The sequence below is a fragment of the Accipiter gentilis genome, chromosome 3 (assembly GCF_929443795.1).
Source record: "Accipiter gentilis chromosome 3, bAccGen1.1, whole genome shotgun sequence".
NCBI classification, from domain to species: Eukaryota; Metazoa; Chordata; class Aves; order Accipitriformes; family Accipitridae; genus Astur; species Astur gentilis.
The window spans coordinates 16,972,256-16,993,103 of record NC_064882.1 but is presented as its reverse complement, the minus strand read 5'-3'; the positions used below and the strand labels follow the sequence as shown (position 1 = coordinate 16,993,103).

Here is a 20,848-nt window from a genome sequence, read left to right as displayed (position 1 = left end):
ATGTTATACAAAAATCATGGCTGGAAGAAAACTGCTTACTGTCTAGCCTTTCAAAGTGAAAATTTCTTTTATCTATTTCAACAATTCAGCTGCCTTGAAGAATATCAGATTAATAAATCAAGTAAAAGCAAACAAGGACATCTCAAGACATTTAACGTTATATAAAGTATACACCAGACAACACAAATTTCCATTTTCCTCAGTCTTACAGACCAGAGCCAGTTTAATGCCTTGAGATTTTCTGCCGTGACTGGCAGTGACAGGCAAAGGCACGTGCCAAACCCTTCTTGTCTGTGGCTCACCCGGGCAGGCCAGTTGTTACTTCAGGTCGGGTGGCAGATTCTTTACTACTGTAGGACAGCTGCCAAAATAGAGCTTCATCACCAAGTGGCGAGAGTAACGTGGCAGAAACTCTGAAAGGATGCTGCAAAATTTGAACGTGAGCTTCGCAGAATACTGATAGAGGCTAAAAGCCTTTTGGAGCATCAACAGAGAGAAAGAGACAATTAATCTAAAGCTGAACAGTCTTGTGTCAGTTCTGTCTTACATCTCTGCAAATGAAGTTGTATTGGTACACAACAGAGACCTGAAAAAAGCAAAAGCACAAGAGAAAAGCAGAATGCAGATTTTCCTTTGTCCCTATGCCTTTTCAGCAATTGGCTATTGGGCAAGTTCCCTCAGGGAAATGTGCAAAACTCTTACCCCTATTCGCAAGAAACCGCAAAACGCAAATGACTCTAATGTATATTAAAGTGTAATCCAAAAGCTACAGTCATGGATGGGCTCTATTCTATTATCACATAAGAGGACATGAGAAATTAAAGATGCAACTAAAGTCAAATCATATGAGAGATGAGGAGTGAAGAAGTAGGATGAAGTCACACAATCATACCTTGCAACCTCTATGCACATCTGGTCACAACTTTTCAATGTATTACATTGAAAATTCCTTCTCAGATCATACTACCCACTTATACTACACTCATACTTTTTTCTGCTGTCCAAGTAACTGACTGGCTCACTGCTATCCATTTCTTATTTTGTTCATTTTTTTTTGTATGTTTGACTTACCCCTTGGAAGTAGAATCTGCCTAAACATTCCTCTCCTATTATTTTTATTAGCTGCCTCTGTATAAGATTAACACGGATATGTGCACATTGAGCACCCTCAAACAAACACATCCATAACTCCAAAAATAAACTATACTGCTAATTGACCTTCTCACAGTCTGGAAATACTGATACCAACGAGCAAACTCTAGTGCTGGAAATACTGCTACCAATGAGCAACGTCTAGTGCAGTGAGGTACTTCCTGAGCTGGGAGAATTTGGCCCATTTTTTCTCTCCCCTATTCCTCCACAGAGCCCCAGCCCGCCTTGCGCCCCTGCAAGCTGGTAAACATGGCGCTGCAGGAGGAAGCTCAGTGGACTGATAAATACCCTGCCTGTGCTGGTCTGACCAACTGCTGCGTTTTTTGGGGGTATGTAATAAATATATTCATATGGCTTCTGAATTTATCTCCTCCCACTGAGCACTGACAGTGATCTTTTTACAGGTTATAATCTCTTCAAAACAGGACTTTCTTGATCTCAGTTTCTTACATAGTGCTAAGGATGCTGCAACATTAAGTGAAAAATAGTATCAATCAATCAATGTGCTCTGACGTTTCTCTCTCTTTCACCCCCCTCCCCAAATTTAACTGCATAGCTACGTAAAATGTAAAATGCAAGTTTAGTCAGCTTTTGAAAACCCATTTCAGCCTCTTAATGGGATGTGCATTGCAAGGGAAGCTGTTCTGCCAGCACTAATTCTACTTTCAGTGGGAAAAAGCTGAAGGAACTAGCCTTTGGAAATGGTTGAAATTCTTGTAAGCAGAATTCTATCACATAAAATTAGCGAATTATTGCCACAGAGATACTATATGGCTGCTTGGATCTGTTGTGGTTTTTTTTTCATACTCTGTTTATTGCCAACATCTTCCTTAAAAAAAGTATTCAGCTAGTTCCTAACGTGTAGCCTACAACATAACTGGGCTCCCTCCTGTGCCTGCTGCAATAGTGGCATTCCCTAAGAGTAATAAATATTCTCTATATGGCAATTAGGTTTAGGCATGATTTTAAATGCAAAGTTCAGGAGGCTGCCATTAATATTATCTTACATCCTTATTTCCTGTTGTCTTCGTAACTTAGCATGTTTACTCTTAAATTATACCATAATTAGCAAATCATATAGCTCATTTTTACTGAAAATAGCAGCTCATCGAAATGTTTCCTATCATCTGGGGCTGACCTTCCCACAGGCTGCATATCCTGGAACAGCACATTGTAATAAGAGAAATCAGTTGTTTTGGATTTAGGCCAAACACTAATTTCATTTCTCTGGCTGCCCCCCTCTTTTCCAGCTCTTCTCCCCTCTCTCCCCAGTAAGACTCATGTGAGCTGGAGTTAAGAAGTTGCAGTTGGTAAACAAAACAAAGACAAAACTGCTAAGAAGTTAATGAAAACATCAGTAAGTCGTAGCATCTGGATCTCATCATCCACCTCTGACGTAAGGAAGATGTCCAGATGTTAGCAGAACTGTAGCAGTTGAAATATTTTGTGAGCAAGGCTCCTTCTAAACAATCAGACGCAAAGCAGTTCAGCACCTTCAGCAGTTTTTAGGAATGTTTCAAATATATAATGGTCTTTCAGATGTGCGAAATGTCTGCTTGGTGCCGAAAGAATATGCAGTCTGGGGAGCCAGGTCTGGGAATTGGGACCCCCCGCTTTTGGGAAGTACATACAAATGTTCAAAGAGAAGGAGAAGATGAGGCCTCCTGGTTGTCTGTCAGAAGGGGAGACTTCTAGCAGAGACACAATGCTGCTTATCTTGTGGTATCCAGCGTTTAAGACTGGAGTTTAACAACATCCACAATGATGAATTATGAAGCTGGGCCTGGAGAGAGCAGACCATAATTTTCATCTTTCTCACTCATTTTTAATCCCCGTCTGACAAGGTGTACCACATACAAGCCTTGCATGCTGAAAAGTATAAATGATGAGGCTGGTTTCCTAACAGGTGGTTGCCAGGTGTATTGTTCTTTTCCTTCCTCTCATGTCCAAACTGCCTGTTGGAATGGTGATGTTTTTCATGTTTGGGTCCTCATTCTCCATTTGTGGAGTGACACAACTGCTCAGTTCTTCTCAGATATGTTTTGCAGACTGCTCTGGGTGTGCTCCATCCTTCCTTGGCCCATGCTTCTAAAGAATTATTTTGGAGTCCCCAAGAAAGCAGCAAAGTTATTTCTAAAAATTCCTAATTTCTGAAGTGTCCTGGGACTGAATCTCTTTTATGCCCATCCCCAAAATCCCAGGCACAGGACAGGACATGGGGTTGCTGGCTGATTGCTGCAGTCCTAGAATTGGCTACGATGACTGTGGAAAAACAGAATGCTGAAAAAAAAGGGTGTATTTCCATAATCCCCTCCAGCTGTTATAACTTGAATGCATGAGGATTTTGTAGCAACCACTTTTATAATATGCTGAGTGTACTGTGGACTCTTATTGTAAACTTGGACAAAGTTGTGCCATTGTTGTAGCCTGATTACAGAAATGATGGTGGAGCTCCATGAAATAAATGTTTTAAATTTCACTAATGAAGGAAAATGTGAAAGTCATAAATAAAGCTTCCCAATTGTACAGTCCCCAACAGTGTAATTTAGCTCTACTGTATGAGAATATCCATTACAAATGCTCAGGGTGACAGGGTATGCACACTTTCTTTTCCCTGTGAGTGCTCCAACCTCTATTGGTATCAGACTTCAAATCAGAAGCACGAGGGTGTTGGAAACAAGACATTCCAGCAGCTGAAAATAAACAACACCAGAATCATGCTACAGGCAGCTACGATCTTTCTGGCACTTCTCTACATTGTCATATGGAAAGTGAGAAATTAGAAAAAGAACATGGAATAAGAACCTAACGATGCATTTAATTCCAAATGCCATTTTGAATGAGGATTTTGATTGAAGGATTTTGCCTTAAATGAATTCCAGTCATTCCATGATAAAAACACCAGTGCTAAAAAAGGCATATAATACTCTATATATCTCATTCAAAATTTAGGGTGGCAATATTTTAAAAAAAATAGACAAGCATATGATGTGAATGAAATGTATTATTTCTCATTGTATTTGATGTCTGAAAGATGCAAAAAATTATAAATCACATGAATGAAACTGATATTTTCTCCAAAAATTGCTTACACCACAGGCTTGTTTAGTAATTACATGGATAACAAAAAGCTCTTGAGCACTCTCAAAGGGAGAAAACTTTAACATAAAAAAGATATTTAACTATTCAACCAAAATAAATTATTAATGTTTGCACTGGCTGTGCTGTACCTGCTTTATTATACAAATAGCTTCTTTTGTTGCCAGGCAATTGTTGTTTACTGTTTTCCTGTTTCTTTTCCTTAAATTACAGTCTATTTACAAGTATGTATCAAATCAATGCCTGATCATTCTCTACCTCATGGCAAGTAGCTATTTTTAATATTTTTATAATAGCCTGAGTAAAGCACCAAACCTATAGGAGATTGTCTCCAGATTGGGGGTCAGTAATTTCCTAAAAATGCTGATATAGCCAAACGCTGATATATCTGAAGCTATATATCAGTTGATCTCAGGTTCTGCAACATATCCATTTTCTAAAACCTTATTTCACCTACACACACTGTAAATCTTTCTCCAAGCTCAGCACAAAGCAAACACTTAAAGCAGTAATATCTCATCTGCACGAGTATAAATTTTAGGGACAGGTAAAAGGTAATGCAAAACACTTTAACCTGGGGCTTTAAAAATTTCCCAAGGATGAAAATTCCTTTCTTTACTTCCTTTTCTTCCTATAGATAGCTATATATATGCCTGGAAGTATAAGCAATTGCTGGGGATTGTTAAGAATGAGTAAGTCCTATACTCATAGATTTTGCAGTTCAAAAAAAGGCATGTTTTAAGGCATCAGAGTTAAGGAGAAAGTATAAGAGAAAACAGTAATTATGAACCCAATGGAAATATAGGGATGCTGATAATGGAGAATACATTAGCCATGTGCAAAAGCAGATAGTGTGTCGCAGATGATCCCAGTGATCCTAGACAAGTCATGCAAAGATCAATATGGCCAGTAGTAAGAAAAACTTAAATAATGATATAATTCTAGCGAATCATCATAAATTAAAAAAAAAAAGGTCTACTCAAAGGGGTCTGCAAAGAAACTCTTCATAAGTAGAATCAAAATTGACCCAGCCTTTATTAAAAACAAGAAAAGTAGATAAAAGCTGACTGATAGTCTTCTGAAAGGAATCTAAATGGAAAAGAATTGTTTGATTGGAATTATTTTTTCTGCAGTTCCAGAGTTCTTTCTGTGGCTACATCTTTAGCAATAACTTACAAGGACATATATAATCTTTCTAGATGATTCAAACACTAGCAAAGTAGGCATAATGAGAAGTGGTCTGTAACAGATCTTTGCAAATGAGTCATTTTTCATTTCTTTGACAGTTAACAGAAAACAAAACCAAGAAAAACAAGGGTGGCAAAAGCCCACTTTATTTTTAGCAGGCCAAAAGGTACAAAATGAATTTAATTCTAGGGTAAATGAAATATTGTGAAGTTTTAGTGAACTTTAATTAAGAAAAATATGACATAATTAAAAATGATAAATGATAAGTAGGTAAATAAATAATATAATTTCAAATAGAAAAGTTGAAGGTTTATTTTTAAAATACCAAATAAGTAATGTTTTCCCCCGGACTTTCAATGACTAAGCCACTGCGGCAAAACCAGCAGTAATTCACCAAACCCAGACTACCTACACATTCTTTTTTTGGTCTATAATGCCAGATATTTCAGTAGAAAATTCAGTTTTTTCATCATAAAAAAAAAATATTTTAAAAGAGAGGCATATGAATAGTCAGTTGTACTCAGTGTCCGACCATGTTTTCTAAAAATGCTGGTGAAAACTAAAAAGCCAGTATCTTTTAGTCATGTCATATGGTGCACATAATGGGTCTTAGTACAATGCAGACAAATGCTACGTTGTGTCATCTACAGTCTATCATGCAGATAATTCAGCCAGCACTGGAGGCACTAGGAGAAATCTGCCTACAATATTTTGAGGATATGTACATTTCAGAGCTGAGAATGATGCTTGCATGCTCTGGGGAAGCTCACTGTGCGCTGCTACCCTTCTTGTGCATAAAATCCTGGTCTGTGTTGAGAGGTCTGTCCACTGAAGAAGCCAGAATATGGTTCCCTTCCCAGCTGAGGATGTGGCCTGACATCAGTAAGGGTAATAAACCGGGAATTCCCAAGGAAATGCTTCTGTTTCTTGTGAATGTAGTAACAGGAAAAGTTACAAATTTCACATTGCCAATTTAGGGAATTTGGCAACTTGGGTCTCATTCTGTCCCCTTATTCTTTGCTGTTCATTCCATTGCCCTAAAATGTATCCCATCTCTACTGGGCATTTTTAATGTCCCAGCAATTGAAAATGCTTCCATTGTGTTTAGTGATTTATTTAGTGATTCATTTTCCACATTTTAAGATCACCATGACTACAAACATGTGTCTAGATTTTCTTTGTCTGCATAAACTAAGAGAGAGGAGAAAAGACACTGAGTGGAAAACCATGAGCTGTGCTGCCGTCAAAAGTAGTCTGACCATCACGTGACTATGCCAAGCTGAAATTCACTGCTCCTCAGGACAGGTATTTTATAAATATATACCATATTTATACAATAGTAATAATATACCATAACATGGTATAATAATATACTATATTTATACAAGTGTGCTTGGCCCCAGCTGGCTGAACCACAGGCTGCTCTGCCATGTGATGAGACAGCACATGAAGTAACTCGGCCCTGGTGTTAGGGTTCAAAAGCAATGTGAGGATGCTGTTCTGCAGTACTCTGTCGTGGCCAGGGTAGGATGGCACACAGAGGTGATCTGAGAGGACAGTCCATATTCATTTGCATCCCTTTATTGCACCCACTCAAAATCAAAGCATCTTTAGCTACAGTCTTTTAGTTTCATGCAATTTTAGTAGCATATTAAATTCTTTGATACTTCTTGTCTAAGACTAATGCTACCTTTCTTTTGTGTCATTAAGACTACGTGATCTAATGGAAAAGACATTTTCCACAATATTTTCCCTGCCTAGGAGGTAGATAGTACTGCCTGTTCAATGATTATATCAGCTTGTACTGCATGATTTGCTATTTCTGTGTGCAGGCTAGCAGGTTTTTTTAAAGGCAAAATATTTTTTTGATTACTTTTTCTTGAATATGCCACGAAGAATGCATATTTCACATTTTTTTCTTTCTTTTGCAAATATCGTGTGCTGTTTTAAAGGTGTGTCCTGATAACACAAATTGCTGATCTAAGTGGATTTCTTATTTCAGTGTCATGACCCTTCTTTACCATTTTTAGGTAGTCAGCAGTTTAAACTGCTGATATTCCGGAGAACAAACAGAACAGCAACACAACTTGTTGCTGTTTTCTTTCTCTTCCTGAAGGCCTGCTATTCATGAAGTGTTTTCAGGAATACACCCAGATGTCTATTCCAGTTACACACTGCACTGCTTATTGTGGGTTTAGCCTGATGATTTTCTGACTTTCTGACTGACAGCAGCCCAAATAAACTAGCAGACTGACAAGCCTACATCACCAGCACAGCCTGGAAAATGGAACTGTCACTACTTTTAAGGGTCCTCTAACGTCTAAGCCCTGTATTGATAAAAACTGTGGCGGCTCATAACCACCTGCCAAGTGGAATAAAAACATGCCGACCCTTATCAGAGCAGCTAAAGGGTTCACGTTCACTCCTCATTTCTAGGAATGTGACAGAGTCTCAAGAAATATAATTAGCAGTTGTCTATCCCCCAAGTATTTGACAATCATATGCAAGGTTAAATATATACGTTTATCAAGGCCTTTTTGTATCCTGATAAAACCTGCATATTTTCATATGTAGGTCACATACACAAGGTACAAATTACATGTCATTATATGCTTTCCGATATGAACTGATGAGAGGAAAACAATTTTATAGAAGGCAGTTGCTAGTAGTTGTCTTATGTGGACACAGGCCAGAGGTACTTGGGAGTCTGTTGATGCAAATGCCATTCTGAACTTAACTATAAATTAAACAGCTTACTTCAAAGCACTCACATAAACATCTCTAGCAGGTGGAATGGAAACGAATGCCAGGGTAAACAAGCGTCCAGCTGACCAGGCAACATGCAGATTAAACAAAGGCTGACTTGGCCCCACCAGCTTCCCTTTTATAGATTTGTGTAACGTCCATGCCTTTTTACTCAGAATTTCTTTCCCTTTGGAGCTCCTTCCAGTGGAGTTTCAGCAATGTCCCAAACATCAGGACTTGCGTTGTGACTGCTGCTCCATGTCCTCCAGTCTTTAAGCTACCAAAGAAGTCCAGTTTTCTAACATACCTTTGAGAGATGAAATGGACTGTCTACCCGGTTCAGTTTGCCATGGAAGAGAGCTTAATGTCCAGCACTTTCACAACACTGCCATGTTTGTGACTAACTACCGAGTGCTAAAGTAAATGTAATGTCCCTGTGACCATGAGGCTTTACTGTAAACCAGTGGTAAAGCTGAGGTCCTCTGCCCAGGAAACTCACTGTCCTTTGCCATCTATGGAACAGGCACAGAATGTATCCAGCCTCTAACACAGTGGACAGAACAAGGTTTTTATGAGTTGCTCTAATTTAAAGCAGGTTTTTCCCCCCGTCTTTCTTTATAGGCCGTGGTCACTCACTGCCTGATTACCTGATGTAATCAGTTTTGGAATTGGCACGCCATCACAAATGTCTGTTACGCACTTAGATGCTCTTATTTCTCTAAAACATAACTGCAGGAGAATGATGTAAAAGTTCAGTTTATATTAGTGAGCCATACGGTCTACCTCTCGGTCATCTCATCCTCGATCTTATCGTTATTCACATTTCTCCTCTCCCCCCCCCCCCCCCCCCCCTTCCCCATAAACCATCCCCGCTGTAAGTACACAAACAAACCAAAGTGATCCCTCTGGCACGTCACACCCATTGTGCATTTCTGCTGCCTTTTCTGAAACCTCTAAATGCTGCAATAATAAAAGTAACAACCCTAGTAGGGAGAATGAGAAGCATTCAATCTAACAGACGGACAGTAACAGAAGAAGAAAATAAAGTGAGTGAAATTATCTTCTCCTCCAGCCCTCTATTATGGTTTGCCTCAAGTTTTCGCGTATTTGCAAGTCAAAATAAAAATGTGAACTGTAACCATATAGTTGGCTGCTAATTTATATCTCAGAAGCCTAGCTCTGGCATACCTGACACTCACTTGGAGCTCACAGCACTGAAATCCTTGCCAGAGGAAATACCAGTAATCGCTCAGTGCACAGCCCAGATATTCCAACTGACACACTCCTTGGCTGCAAAACACTCCGTAACGCAAGTCACTGAAGCACATCACAGCAGTAAAGCACAGGGTCTGACCTAACAGCAAAATAAAATGCTTCAGCACACTTCAGTCTGAGGACTTTGCACCATAACATCAGACCAAAACTCACTGCTCCTTTTATTTTAACTGATGTTTATCTCATCTAGTTAGAGGAGCACATACAGTCCCACCATAGGCGTAGCACTGAAGGAACATGACACAGAAACAAAAGGCTGGAGAAATACTTAGAGGCGACATTATGCAAATGATACCACTAATTATCATTATTGATTATGGTCCCTTATGAATCTTAAAATATGCTTATGTAATGTTGTTCTCACCTGCCAGTCGTCTGTCTCTCGTGTTTTTCCAGATAACATCCAAGGCTCTGGCAGTGGAGTCCCTGATATGATCACTAAATGATCTTCTCAGAGGGGCTTTCACTGGGTGATGCATAATGCAGATCGATCACACATCCAGAGTCAAATGCTGTAGCTTGGCCCCAGGAAAAAGGGCATTCTTTGCCTGGGGATCTGTCTGAATTTCTCTTCGCCAGGCAGGCAGGTTGTTACTTTATATAATTTGTCATCAGCCTTGTGGAGCTTTTCCTTGAAGAGTCAGGCATTGCAGTTCTCACTGCGGATGCAGAAAGCTCAGACTGCAGCCAGCCTACTGGAAAGCTGCCAAAATCTTACATCTGGAACAGTTTACAAATGAGCTAACGATACAGTCATTTAGATTTGGGGCTTTATTTGTGGATATCTATAGGATTCTAGCTTCCTGTTTAATCAAATAACTTACCAGACACATACTTGCATGCTCATTTATTAGGATAATATTTCCCTGCTTAACTGATATTTCAGGTAATCTTTCATGTTTTGACATGAAAAAGGTAAGAAATAGAAAAGAGATAAAGTAATTTTAAGTATCTGCAGTTCGCATATTTTATTTCGTTACCATATTTTTCTTGCATATCACAATCTCTGTGGCACAGAATAGGGCCTGATTCCGAGTTCCCTGTATGTAGTACTTCATGCCAGTGCAGTAATGAAGGGATGGAAATACAAAAATGAGAGGAAAAGGGGAAATCCAAAAATAGGAGAGGGAACTAGGCCTCCACATCTTTGCTGAGTAGAAAGATAAGCTCCCATAAGTAAAAAGTTTATGCAATGTAACTGAGATTAATAGTCACAGTAAATGAAGCCATTTGACCTTGCTTATTTTGACCTTTTTAATTGATTACTGTGTCCTGTGGCTTCCCTGAGGGAGAGAGGGAGAAGTAAAGGGTAGCTGAGACTCTCTTTCTCTTCCTAATATTATGTGTAAGGAGGTGAGAGATCCCAGCCTAAAATCTTAATCTCCTTTGTTATCAGGGACCACAAGAACTGTTGAAAAAAGTTGTCTTCATGCTAATTCAAGGTGGAGTCCTTAATTTTTACAGCAACGACAGCTGTTAAAGTCAGATACCATTATGTTCTTGAGAGGTATTATGTTATCATTAAAATCGATTGATTAACTTCTCACAAAGTTGGCACACATATCAAATTACAGAATTGCAAGTTTCAGCCTGTGGATTTGCACTCCTTCTGAATTCCTTCCTAAGAACAAAACAGTTTTTCTTTTCATTCTATACTAGGTAACTTATTTTACACTTTCTTATTTGTTGTAACTTTTTTCCTAGTGCCTTCTTGGTTCCCTTCGTTTTCACTAGTCCTCATTTCCTTTAAGACAAATCATGATCTCATTCCAACAATTAAAAGAAATTTACTGATTTGCAGTAGTGTAACTGAGGGAAGAATTGGCTCACCATCTATTTAATGCAGATCATAATGTCCTCCCATCTAGGCCTTTGTCTTTTATCTTTATAGAGCATCTGCAAACACTAATGTCCTGTGTACATCTTTGAACAAACAAGCAGCAGCAAGGGATCTCTACAGTTTGCAGTTGCTTTCCTCGTTACATTCCTCCTACTTTTTGAGGCCGGATGGAGAAAGAAGCAGCCAACTCTCTAGAGAAATTCAATATAATTACACACTCTTGAAGTACTTTCTTTTTTTTTTTTTTTTTTTTTTTTATTATTATTATTACTATTCTGGCAAAACTTCCTTGTAGAGCAAGTGACAATGCTTACATAGGCAAATGCTGACATGATGACCAGAGTGTAATCTATCTGTCTACCTACTTTGAAACATGTACACCCTGTTCAGGTGACATCTGCCATTGTTTCTATTAGTCATCAGCTCAGAAGAGCACTGGTTCATTTTTAAATGAGGATGCAGTAAGCAGTATCTAAATCTGGAGCTGAATGTGTATACCTCCGTATTTCAGCTGAGTACCACTGTCAGAGGAGAACAGAAGGCAACAAAGAAGAAGGCAGTCTTAGCAGATTTTTACTTACCAGTGGCTATCTCTATGTCACCAACAACATGGCCCAGAAAGAGTGGATTTATACAGCAAAATAAATGGTACCAAGGTTCTGATACATCTCGAGGTGGGTTTACTTTGAACTAGGTCTACCTGGGTCTCATGAACTGAACGAATCCACACCAGGGGCTGGAGGTCACTGGCGCGCTACCAGGGTGCATCTTCTGGCCTAGTTTCATCGGAAAGCCATCCAGTTCACATGCTCTAAGACTGCTTGGAGATATGAACTAAAGGGCGGTGTTGGGAGATCCTTTTCAAAAACATATGCCTTGTCCAGGCTAAAATGTTGATAAAAACACACCCACCATTGTTCATTTTAGCAGCTAAACCAACTTTTTAAAATTTAAAAATAAAAAGGGCAATATATGTATTGCTAATCAGAGTTTAATTCTTTGAGAGTTATTGTGAGTTCTGTTACACATGTAGGCTTGTTACAGCTCAAAATATTTAAAAGAGTCAGTGCAACCCGTTCAATGGAATGGGCTGGAAAATGTCAGAATGACCCAACAAAGGGCAAATAAGGAGTAAAGATAAACTGTTACAAAGCAGAGGAAGATGGCTAAGGGAGTCTGCTTGTCTGATGTTACAACACATAAACGGATAATCTAAGTAAGACTGTGTAAAGAATTTAATTAAACGTCAGAAAATTCTTAACGGACCATGGACAGGAAAACAATTAGGTATAGGTAGGCTAGAAATATGGATGGGAAAAGCATAGACTGAGATATCTGATGGGGAGGACAGTTAAAAGCAAATATATACAATCAGAGAAGGAAATTTGAGATGCATGACATTCACTACGGTCATAAAGTGAGATAAGAGTTTGCCATGCAACATGAAAGTATAAAATTATTTTTAAATCATGTTTAAAGGAGGTGTCAGAGCACAGCTGTGCTTCAGTCTTCTATTCTTGCGTTATTTAAGTAACACCCCTTGTGGAACAATGCACTCAGTTTTGGTCTGGACCTCTCGATACCCAAAAGATGCTGAAAAGGCATGACAAAACCCAGTGTGCTGGGATACTGGCAGCTGGTGACAGCAGGGCCACGGTGGCAGCCGCCTTAGTTCTGTGCTGGGAAACACCCGTGCGTTCAGGGCAAAGCTGCCGAGCTGCCACGGCTGCTGTGCCATTATCTGATACTCATGTTGAGAGCCCCACACCGCGTGTCAGGCAAGCTCCTCCCGCCTTCCCAGGCACGGCTCTGTGTTTGGAGAAATGTTACTGCCCAAATGCTACCTGCTCACGTAGAGATATTTTCCCTTTCAGCTCAGACATATTCCCTCTCCCTTGGCAGGTGTAGCTGTTTGCAAGCAGACACCTTATCTACCCGAACCACATGCCTGCAGTTACCTCCGGATTATTTGTACGGAAAAGCTTTCTCCGTTTTTCTGGTAAACTCATGCTCACAGCCTGAACTGTGAGAGGATGCCACCGGTGCCAAGTACACATGTACAGACCTCAGCTGGGTGAATCTCTGGTGTCGGTCAACGTGAATGTATTAGATTAATTTATGGCGAAAGGTGTTAAACCAAACAGTTAAACTGGGGCACTGGGAATGACATTAAAGGAAAAACGTTTTAATGGTGAGATTTATGGACTGGCAAAGAAAATGTTTTCAAAGAAAATGGCAAAATGTTGTGCTGCTCTATTTGAAAATGTACTGGAAAATCTCCTGAAAACAAATGTCTTCCTTTAGCTGGGAAATGGCCTAGGCACCCTTCCATATGTTACGTCTACGATTCAATTAGCTGTATACAGGTACTACAGCAAAATGCATGCAAAAATAAGCTATGTCCTAGCCCCCCAGCCAGCATCTTGGTAAATTTTATGATGCAGCTCTATCTCTTGTCTGGAAACTTAAGGAAGACCGTGAGTAGGCACAGGTTTTGTATTTGAATAATACTCGTGGTGATCACAGTCATAGTGCAGTCAATACTCCAGCTATCTTCCAGAATTATTTTACTTTATTCAGTATTTTCTGCTCGATGGCTGAGATGAAAAAAACTTAAAGAAATTCTTACGCTCAAAAGGTAAACTGGATGGGTCAACAAAGATGTGTGCTGGACTAAAAATAATATGACGGGGATCTGAAGGAGAGGGGTCTGTTGCTGACAAGAGGCGAATGCAGCAGCCAGCGTTTGGGGAGAAAGGTGACAGTACACCCTCAGGATAAGAGGCGGCTGTGCACACGTGCAGGGCAGCACGCACGCCCAGGGAGGAGTCTTTGTGGAATTCCAGAGGCAAATATTTATAGGGGCCAGATCCCTACCTGCCCGCCCGGCCGGCCAGCTTGGAGCCGGGCTGAGCCCTGCCTTCCCAGCGCTGCCACCAGCCAAGGCTGGCCCCACCACCCCTGCTCCCAGGACAGCGTCTTTCCTGTTACCCAGGCCTAGCCTGCCTCTGGGCTGCAGCCACTGACTTCTCCCACTTTTCTCTTCAGAAGTATTTTTAGAAATGTCTTGTTAATATAAGCAAAGCTGTGCCTCTCCAACCTTCCTCTCAAGGATGGATCTACTTACTTGTGAAGTGCTGCTCATCGTTCTTAAACACATTGTTCTTAAACCAGCTGAGGGCAGAAGGCAGAGGCTAATTTCTTGTAACCTTACCACTCCTCAGCAGTTCAAGCTGAAGGATCTAAGCTTGCCAAACATATCTGTTTTCTGTCCTTTAGTGGTTCTGTCCATACTTTGGTCTGCAAAGATAACATTAAAGATCATTTTTCCTCTTTAAGGCAAAGAGCAGACAGAATGTATCAGGTACTAGGATGGATGGGAATGATGATCTCATTTTTAGTTCTGGCAACATCCAGCTCCTAGGAAGTAAACAGTTATGCAAGCCTCACTCTCTTCAGGCTTGCTCAAAATGCATCAACTTCCCTTCTGAGTGTTTACAAATGTGCAAATTCTTATGTTTATCTCTGGTTCATCTATGTGACTCTGGCCCCTTGAGTCTGGAAGGATGTATGCATCCAAAATATGCATAGCCAGTCAGAGACACATCATTTTTTAAATGTGCTGCCAGTTTGAGCTTTGCTGTGACTTCCGTATGGGCTGTGACAAATGGCATGGCAAATTCAGATCATCTTCGCTGGGTGGTCTGTGCAGCTTGCCCGATCTGATGCATGCAACCATCTTTCCCCTTGTTACAGAAACTGAAAGGTAATGCCATAGCTCTCCAGAAGTATCACAGAACAAAAGAATGATTTGAAATCAAAATTTTAGGTCTAATTAAAAATGCCTGCTGGGCACATAGCACGTGTCATTGTTTCATCTCTCAGCAGATGTCTCCAAATGCTATCTAGGAGACCAGACTGGGAAAGGAGCCCTTTGAATTTTGACTTTGACATGTGTTGCTTTCCAAAAGAAAATCTGGTACTGCAACATCTGCAGTATCTGAGAAATCTGATACATATCAGATCTTTAGACAAGAAGCAGCCACCAATCAGAGCAGACTGCAAAGATTTAGAGAAATTCCTATGGAAAGACAGGAAAATAAAATGTACTTGTTGAAACAGAAAAGTTTCAATAGAAGCTTGACAAATCTCAACAAAATGCTTGATGCGACAGAGTCACATCTTTATTCAATTTGATTTGGTTTGGTTTTAAAAAAAAAAGTCTCTGTTCTTCAATCAGATAAGGTAAAAAACATTCAGAAGTTTCATTTAGTGCATAGGTTGTCCTTTTGCAAGGGTGCAAACAGCTGGGCAATTTTTCTGTCCTATGGACCATTTTCCAGTGCTCAGCTTTCCCCATGCCTCCTTAGGGAGCAGCCCGGGGAGCAGGCTGCAGGTGGAAGGACTTGACCTTACATCAGCAGCCACAGTCTGTCATCATCATTTCCTCCTTCCCATCATGCAAGGAAAGGGGATGGGTATGTAACACTGTGGTATTTCCAAAGAGACACTTTAATGAAAAAATCCTTCCATGACAAGTTTTACTTTTTTTGTTCCAAATCAAGAATAAAAATCTCAGAATGACATTATTTTTCTCATTTCTTGCACTAGGAGTGAAAATCGGCACACTACAAAGCCCAGACCTCCAGACTTGGAAGGCAGGCAGGGTAGGGATTATAATGAGGAAGACTATTCTCTCATCCCATGTTTTGGCCTCCCACTTACATGGTACTGAGGGAGAACATTAGGATTCTTTCTTGTGTCAAGTGTCACTGCATGATACAGATAAAATAAAGTAAAAATGAAGATTAGTCATTGATAGAAAAAAGTGTAGAACAGGTTGGGAGTCTTCCCAGCCCATAGACTGGATTGGTCTGCTGATCTGTGTATGATGCCCTCTCCTCTTCAGCCTCTCCATTTCTTTTAGCCCTTTCCAAACTCTCTTACAAGTTATTCCTTGCTGCTGTTTTTCTCTGCTACCTTCTAAAGACTGCTGCGTCATGCTTTGTATAGTTTCCTCCTCATCCCTGTCCCGACTACGTCCTTCTCCATCATCTGACCTCTGGTTCCTATGGCTGGTTGCTCTTCTCTGTGTTTCTCCTTTCACTCTTCCTTGCTGGGGTGGGTAAGGGCTTGTGAATATTTTGTGCCAGTGGGAGTATTGCTGCACTGGTCAAACAGACTGGAGCTCCTCTGCATCCTGATCTCAGCAGGAGCTGCACGTAAGATAGGAACAAAAGTTTGGGTGGTGTTTGCTGCAGAGGTGCTGACGACGGGAGTGCACAACTCAACCCTATGTTACTATGTGTCCCACCATATTTTGCTGTCAGAAAAGTGCCCTGTGACACATGTCAACACACTGTAGTTAACCTCTGAACAGCCTAGGAGCTAAATGGATGCAGTCTAGAGAAGAGATAGTAGACCGTGTAACAGACAGAGAAATTTTCCTGAGCTTTCTCCATGGATGGGAAGAATGCACTGCCTGCTGTTGCTGCCCTCTCTGCTTCCCCATGGTAGCAGAGGTGTGGGGAAGCCCCAAGAATAATCTTCCTCTCTTGCGGTGACAGTCATTGCCTCTGTGCACACTGCTTTTGTAAGCTGTTCAGGCTTTACACCCTTATGCTGTGGCCCAGACCTGTATTTTTGAACAAGTGTGTTTCAGTAGTTGGAAAGAAAATGCACAAAATACACCTTCCCTAGCAGCAGTCCAATGCAGACCACCACTGTTGTTGCTTTTGTGGACTTTTCAATGTCTAAACATTGAAGACTTCTTCTGGTGAAACACTGAGAAGACCTTGTCAAAATATCTACCTTAATTGCCTTTCATTGTCTGATAAATACATGCTGATGGGTTTATGTAAACTGAGTAGAGTGGCCTTCTATTATACATTTATGAGTTTCAGATTAAACATGATCCCAAATAAACACAATATTTATCAAACTTCATGGTGTGATTATGGCCCTGCTTTGAAAATAGCCCCATAGCTTAAGTGGAGTTCTGTGCACTTCAAAGTGTAAGCTTATATGGCTGTTTCTGAACTGCTGTCTCACGATCACTGTGTGCTCCAAAAATAACAAATAAACCAAAACAGGAAAGCAGAAAACATTTCTAATCACAGCTGTAAATACAAAATAGTAAGAAGTAACTAAATAACTTGAAAGGAGATATACTTCCAGTTTCAGTTGCACATTGTTCCATATTAACCTGTTTTTTAATGTAACTGGTTATAAACTATCCTTACATTATTAGAAAATCCAGCCTTGCCCCTGCTGCCAACTGTTTTCTGAAATACTGCGTGTTAATAAGAAAAAAATGGGACATTAGTGAACAGTGGTGCCATAGTTTAAAATTCAAATGAGAAAGGAAGTGTTAAAGCTTCATTCTGTTTAGCCATATGTGAGGCACCTGCTTAGAGAAGTTTATGGAACTATTAATCTATAGGGGTGTCCAGACACTCCCAAATACCTAACTTGAGCTGTAGAACTTTCTCAGTTATATCTCATTCATACAGAATAGTTGATGGCAATAGGCTGTGAACTGAGATTCCTTTTCGGCATTAGCCATCTGTTATGCTTTAGCATAGCAAAATAGTATTAAACAGCATTGTTTCTTCTTCCTTCATTCACAGTGACCTGACATGCAAATGGTCCATACTGAGATATGTCAGTTGAGTAATACGTTACAGCTTGAGTGGTCCCATCAGTGGGATGAGGGCAGGATGAATAAAATTTCATAGAATGAGATACATGGCCTAAGGTACTTCTTTCCTTCCAGTGGAAAAGCAGATGTGGATGTATGCGAAATTGCAATAATAGCAAATTGCAGATCCCACCAACAGAAAAGGACCCAAACAGCCCAACACTTCCCAAACGAACAACTCCCTATTGTTACTCCCTATTCAAATTCTGTCTCTATAATCTCCCTTCATAATTGTCAATTTTCCTTCCTTGTCTTCTGTTTTTTCTCTCTCCCAATCTGTCTTTCCCTCTCTCCTGTTCATGTTTACCCGGTCATAGTAAGACGGTGAGTTCCTTGGATTAGAGGACTTCCTCTTTAGACATCCCTTGGACTAAATAGTACAATATTAATAAGTTGTTAAAGCAAAGTCTTTGAGCTTGTCTGCAATGACCAACGTGAACGTTGATTGTGAATAAAACCAATTTTCTTGTAAAGCATGTTTCAATGAGTTTAAAATAATCTAGTGGTGGCTGGCGTCTCTGTACAGAGCAGTGAGCAGAATGAGAGTGTGGGGAGTGTTATGTGAGCCGGACTCATCTAAGGCAGAGGGTGAGCAGGGAGATAATTCAGAGCACGGACCAAGATCGTTCTGAAGAGAGAGATCAAAGAGCAGCAAGAAATTTTAAACCAAAGAAAAAGTCTCAGTGATTGCAGGGTAAGATGGAAAAAGCTCATTCCTGAGAAGATTTAGTGAGCTCATGTAAGTTGTCTTCATTAGTACTGCCCTATATAATGTGTGTTTTATTAAGTGATGTAAAGAGGCTGAGCTGTCCTCCTCCCTTCTCATCCCTGCTGCTGCCATTGCAGCACTGTGAAACACAATCTCTACAGGTTTGTTTGTCATGGTGAAGACAAGCAGGATGTAACCCCCCCCCCCCCCCCCGCCCCGAATTGCTGGTTTGTGGCCTCAGTGGCAGAGAAAACAGCAGAAAAACTGTAATTTTTGTAGGAAGGTATGACATAGGAAGTAGGAGCCAAACTGAATCTAAACTTTTGGATAGGTGTTAGAACAGATCCTCAGTAGCTTTCAAGATTTCACTAATTAAAGCACTGCTGGACAGTTTGTGAATGGTAACTTTTCCTTGCTGCATTTTTGTACAAATGTTTATTTGCATAGTTAGATTGGGGATTTATTTTTAACACTGCCTAACTTCCTCAGGCTCTGGGTTTCAGTTTCTCTATCTGCCACGCTTTAACCATTTGTCCTGGGGCTGTCTGTGACATAACTTTTTTGAGGTGCCTTATTTATGTGTTCATTTTAAATCCAGTCCTTTGGGGAAAACAAATGAAAGGATGTGATATTTTTCTGACGTTGAAAAATTCTAGCAAGTTTTCCTTAAATACTTGATAATGATTTGGTACAGGAATTTTCTGTTTTGTAGACATATTCCTTTTTTTCATCTTTCTGAAAGTCCATTTGTTGTAGCCATTGGCAAGCCTCTGAGAAACTATTTCACAGCAGTTCTGCAGTGGTAGATGTTAGAGACCTGCAGCTCAGAAGGTATTTTCTCACCTGGGATATGTACAGCCTGGGAAGGCTTTGCAATCACAGCTCCGGGCTGCTGTCAGCCCTGCGACAGGTTGCATGAACGAGAGAACCCGTCTCACCTGGGATTTTACCGACTCCATTGCTTCATCTCACAAAAGGCTGGAAGATGCTCAGCCCCTCCTCAAGTGTAATACAGAACAAGAAAGTTGTGCTGGGGTTGGGAGGGAGATTGGTATACACAGCTTTGTGAACCACAGGCAGGAACAGAGGGAGAGAAGCAAGGGGAGGAGAGAGCAAGTATATCTGCTACCTACTGTAGTTTTAATTGCATGCCTCCATTTGGCAATTAAAATTCAGCTATTACATATCTAGTGAGAACTTTCCTTATGTCCTGCTCTGATGAAATGGAATAAACGTTGGAATGGAATAAACATAATTTTAAACAATTGTCGTCTTTGCACTGAGCAGAATTTTTTTCAGGGTATCGGCTACAATTATATTACTTTTTTTTTTTTTTAATAAAAAAGAAAAACCGTGATACTCCATTAAGCGCTGCATGCTATTTTGTAGGATGTCTTTCTTCTGGGGTTCGTTATTTTGACTGAAGTCTCAAAGTAACTCCTGATTACAAGGTCTAATGCCTAATCTTTAAGAGATAAAGAATCTAATGTTTCACTTCACCTTTTGTAAGCTTAATGCATCACAGACGCAAGTTAAAGCTTTATGGGGAGTGTCAAATATAATTATCCTGAAGATTAAAGCAGTCATCATATCAGCTGAAAGATACATTCTGTTATCCATAGAAAAGCCTTTGTGAATAATGAATGCACACAGCATACCTTAAACACAAAGGAAATTTAAAACTCCAGCTAAAGTTATTATTAGATGCTAACGTTTCATGTTTACTGCATGAAGTTAGCAACACTATTAAATGAGGTTTTAATGAGACACTCCGGTTTGCTCTTCTAGGAATTGGATTTCTTCATATCTTTACTTAATTTACTTCACAGCTAATCAGCCAAAATTGCTGCTGCATGCATTCTGCTGTTCCTGCTGGCATCTGATTTCAGACATGGCCTATCTGCCCTTTGGAGCATTGCTACAGTGCGTGGAAAAGCTTCACTTAGAGACAAGGTTACTACACTGGTATTGAGGGCTGGCTGGGGAAGAATAATAGCAAGCTTGGACTAGGTGGTTTTGGGACCAGGAGGCTGATAGGATACGGCAGTACTTAGCCTAACTTTTAGGTCCTGAGTCTATTGGCTGGCAAGTTCCCCTCAATTATTTTAGGAGGGCATTTCGTTATTACGTGTTTAGCTAA

The 20,848-nt window shown here is 40.2% G+C and overlaps 1 protein-coding gene across 2 annotated transcripts in view; it reads right to left on the bottom strand.

Moving 5' to 3' along the window:
- Positions 1 to 20,848, bottom strand: part of DLC1 (DLC1 Rho GTPase activating protein) — a 218,228-nt gene that overhangs the window by 91,613 nt on the left and 105,767 nt on the right. The window contains exon 1 of one of the 2 annotated variants that reach the window (XM_049794118.1): positions 9,824 to 10,060. The exons of the other annotated variant lie outside the window; for it this stretch is intronic. Coding sequence (XP_049650075.1) covers positions 9,824 to 9,938 — 115 coding nt within the window. The 5' untranslated portion in view covers positions 9,939 to 10,060. Of the gene's footprint in view, positions 1 to 9,823; positions 10,061 to 20,848 lie in introns of those variants that run through there. 2 annotated transcript variants of the gene reach the window in all.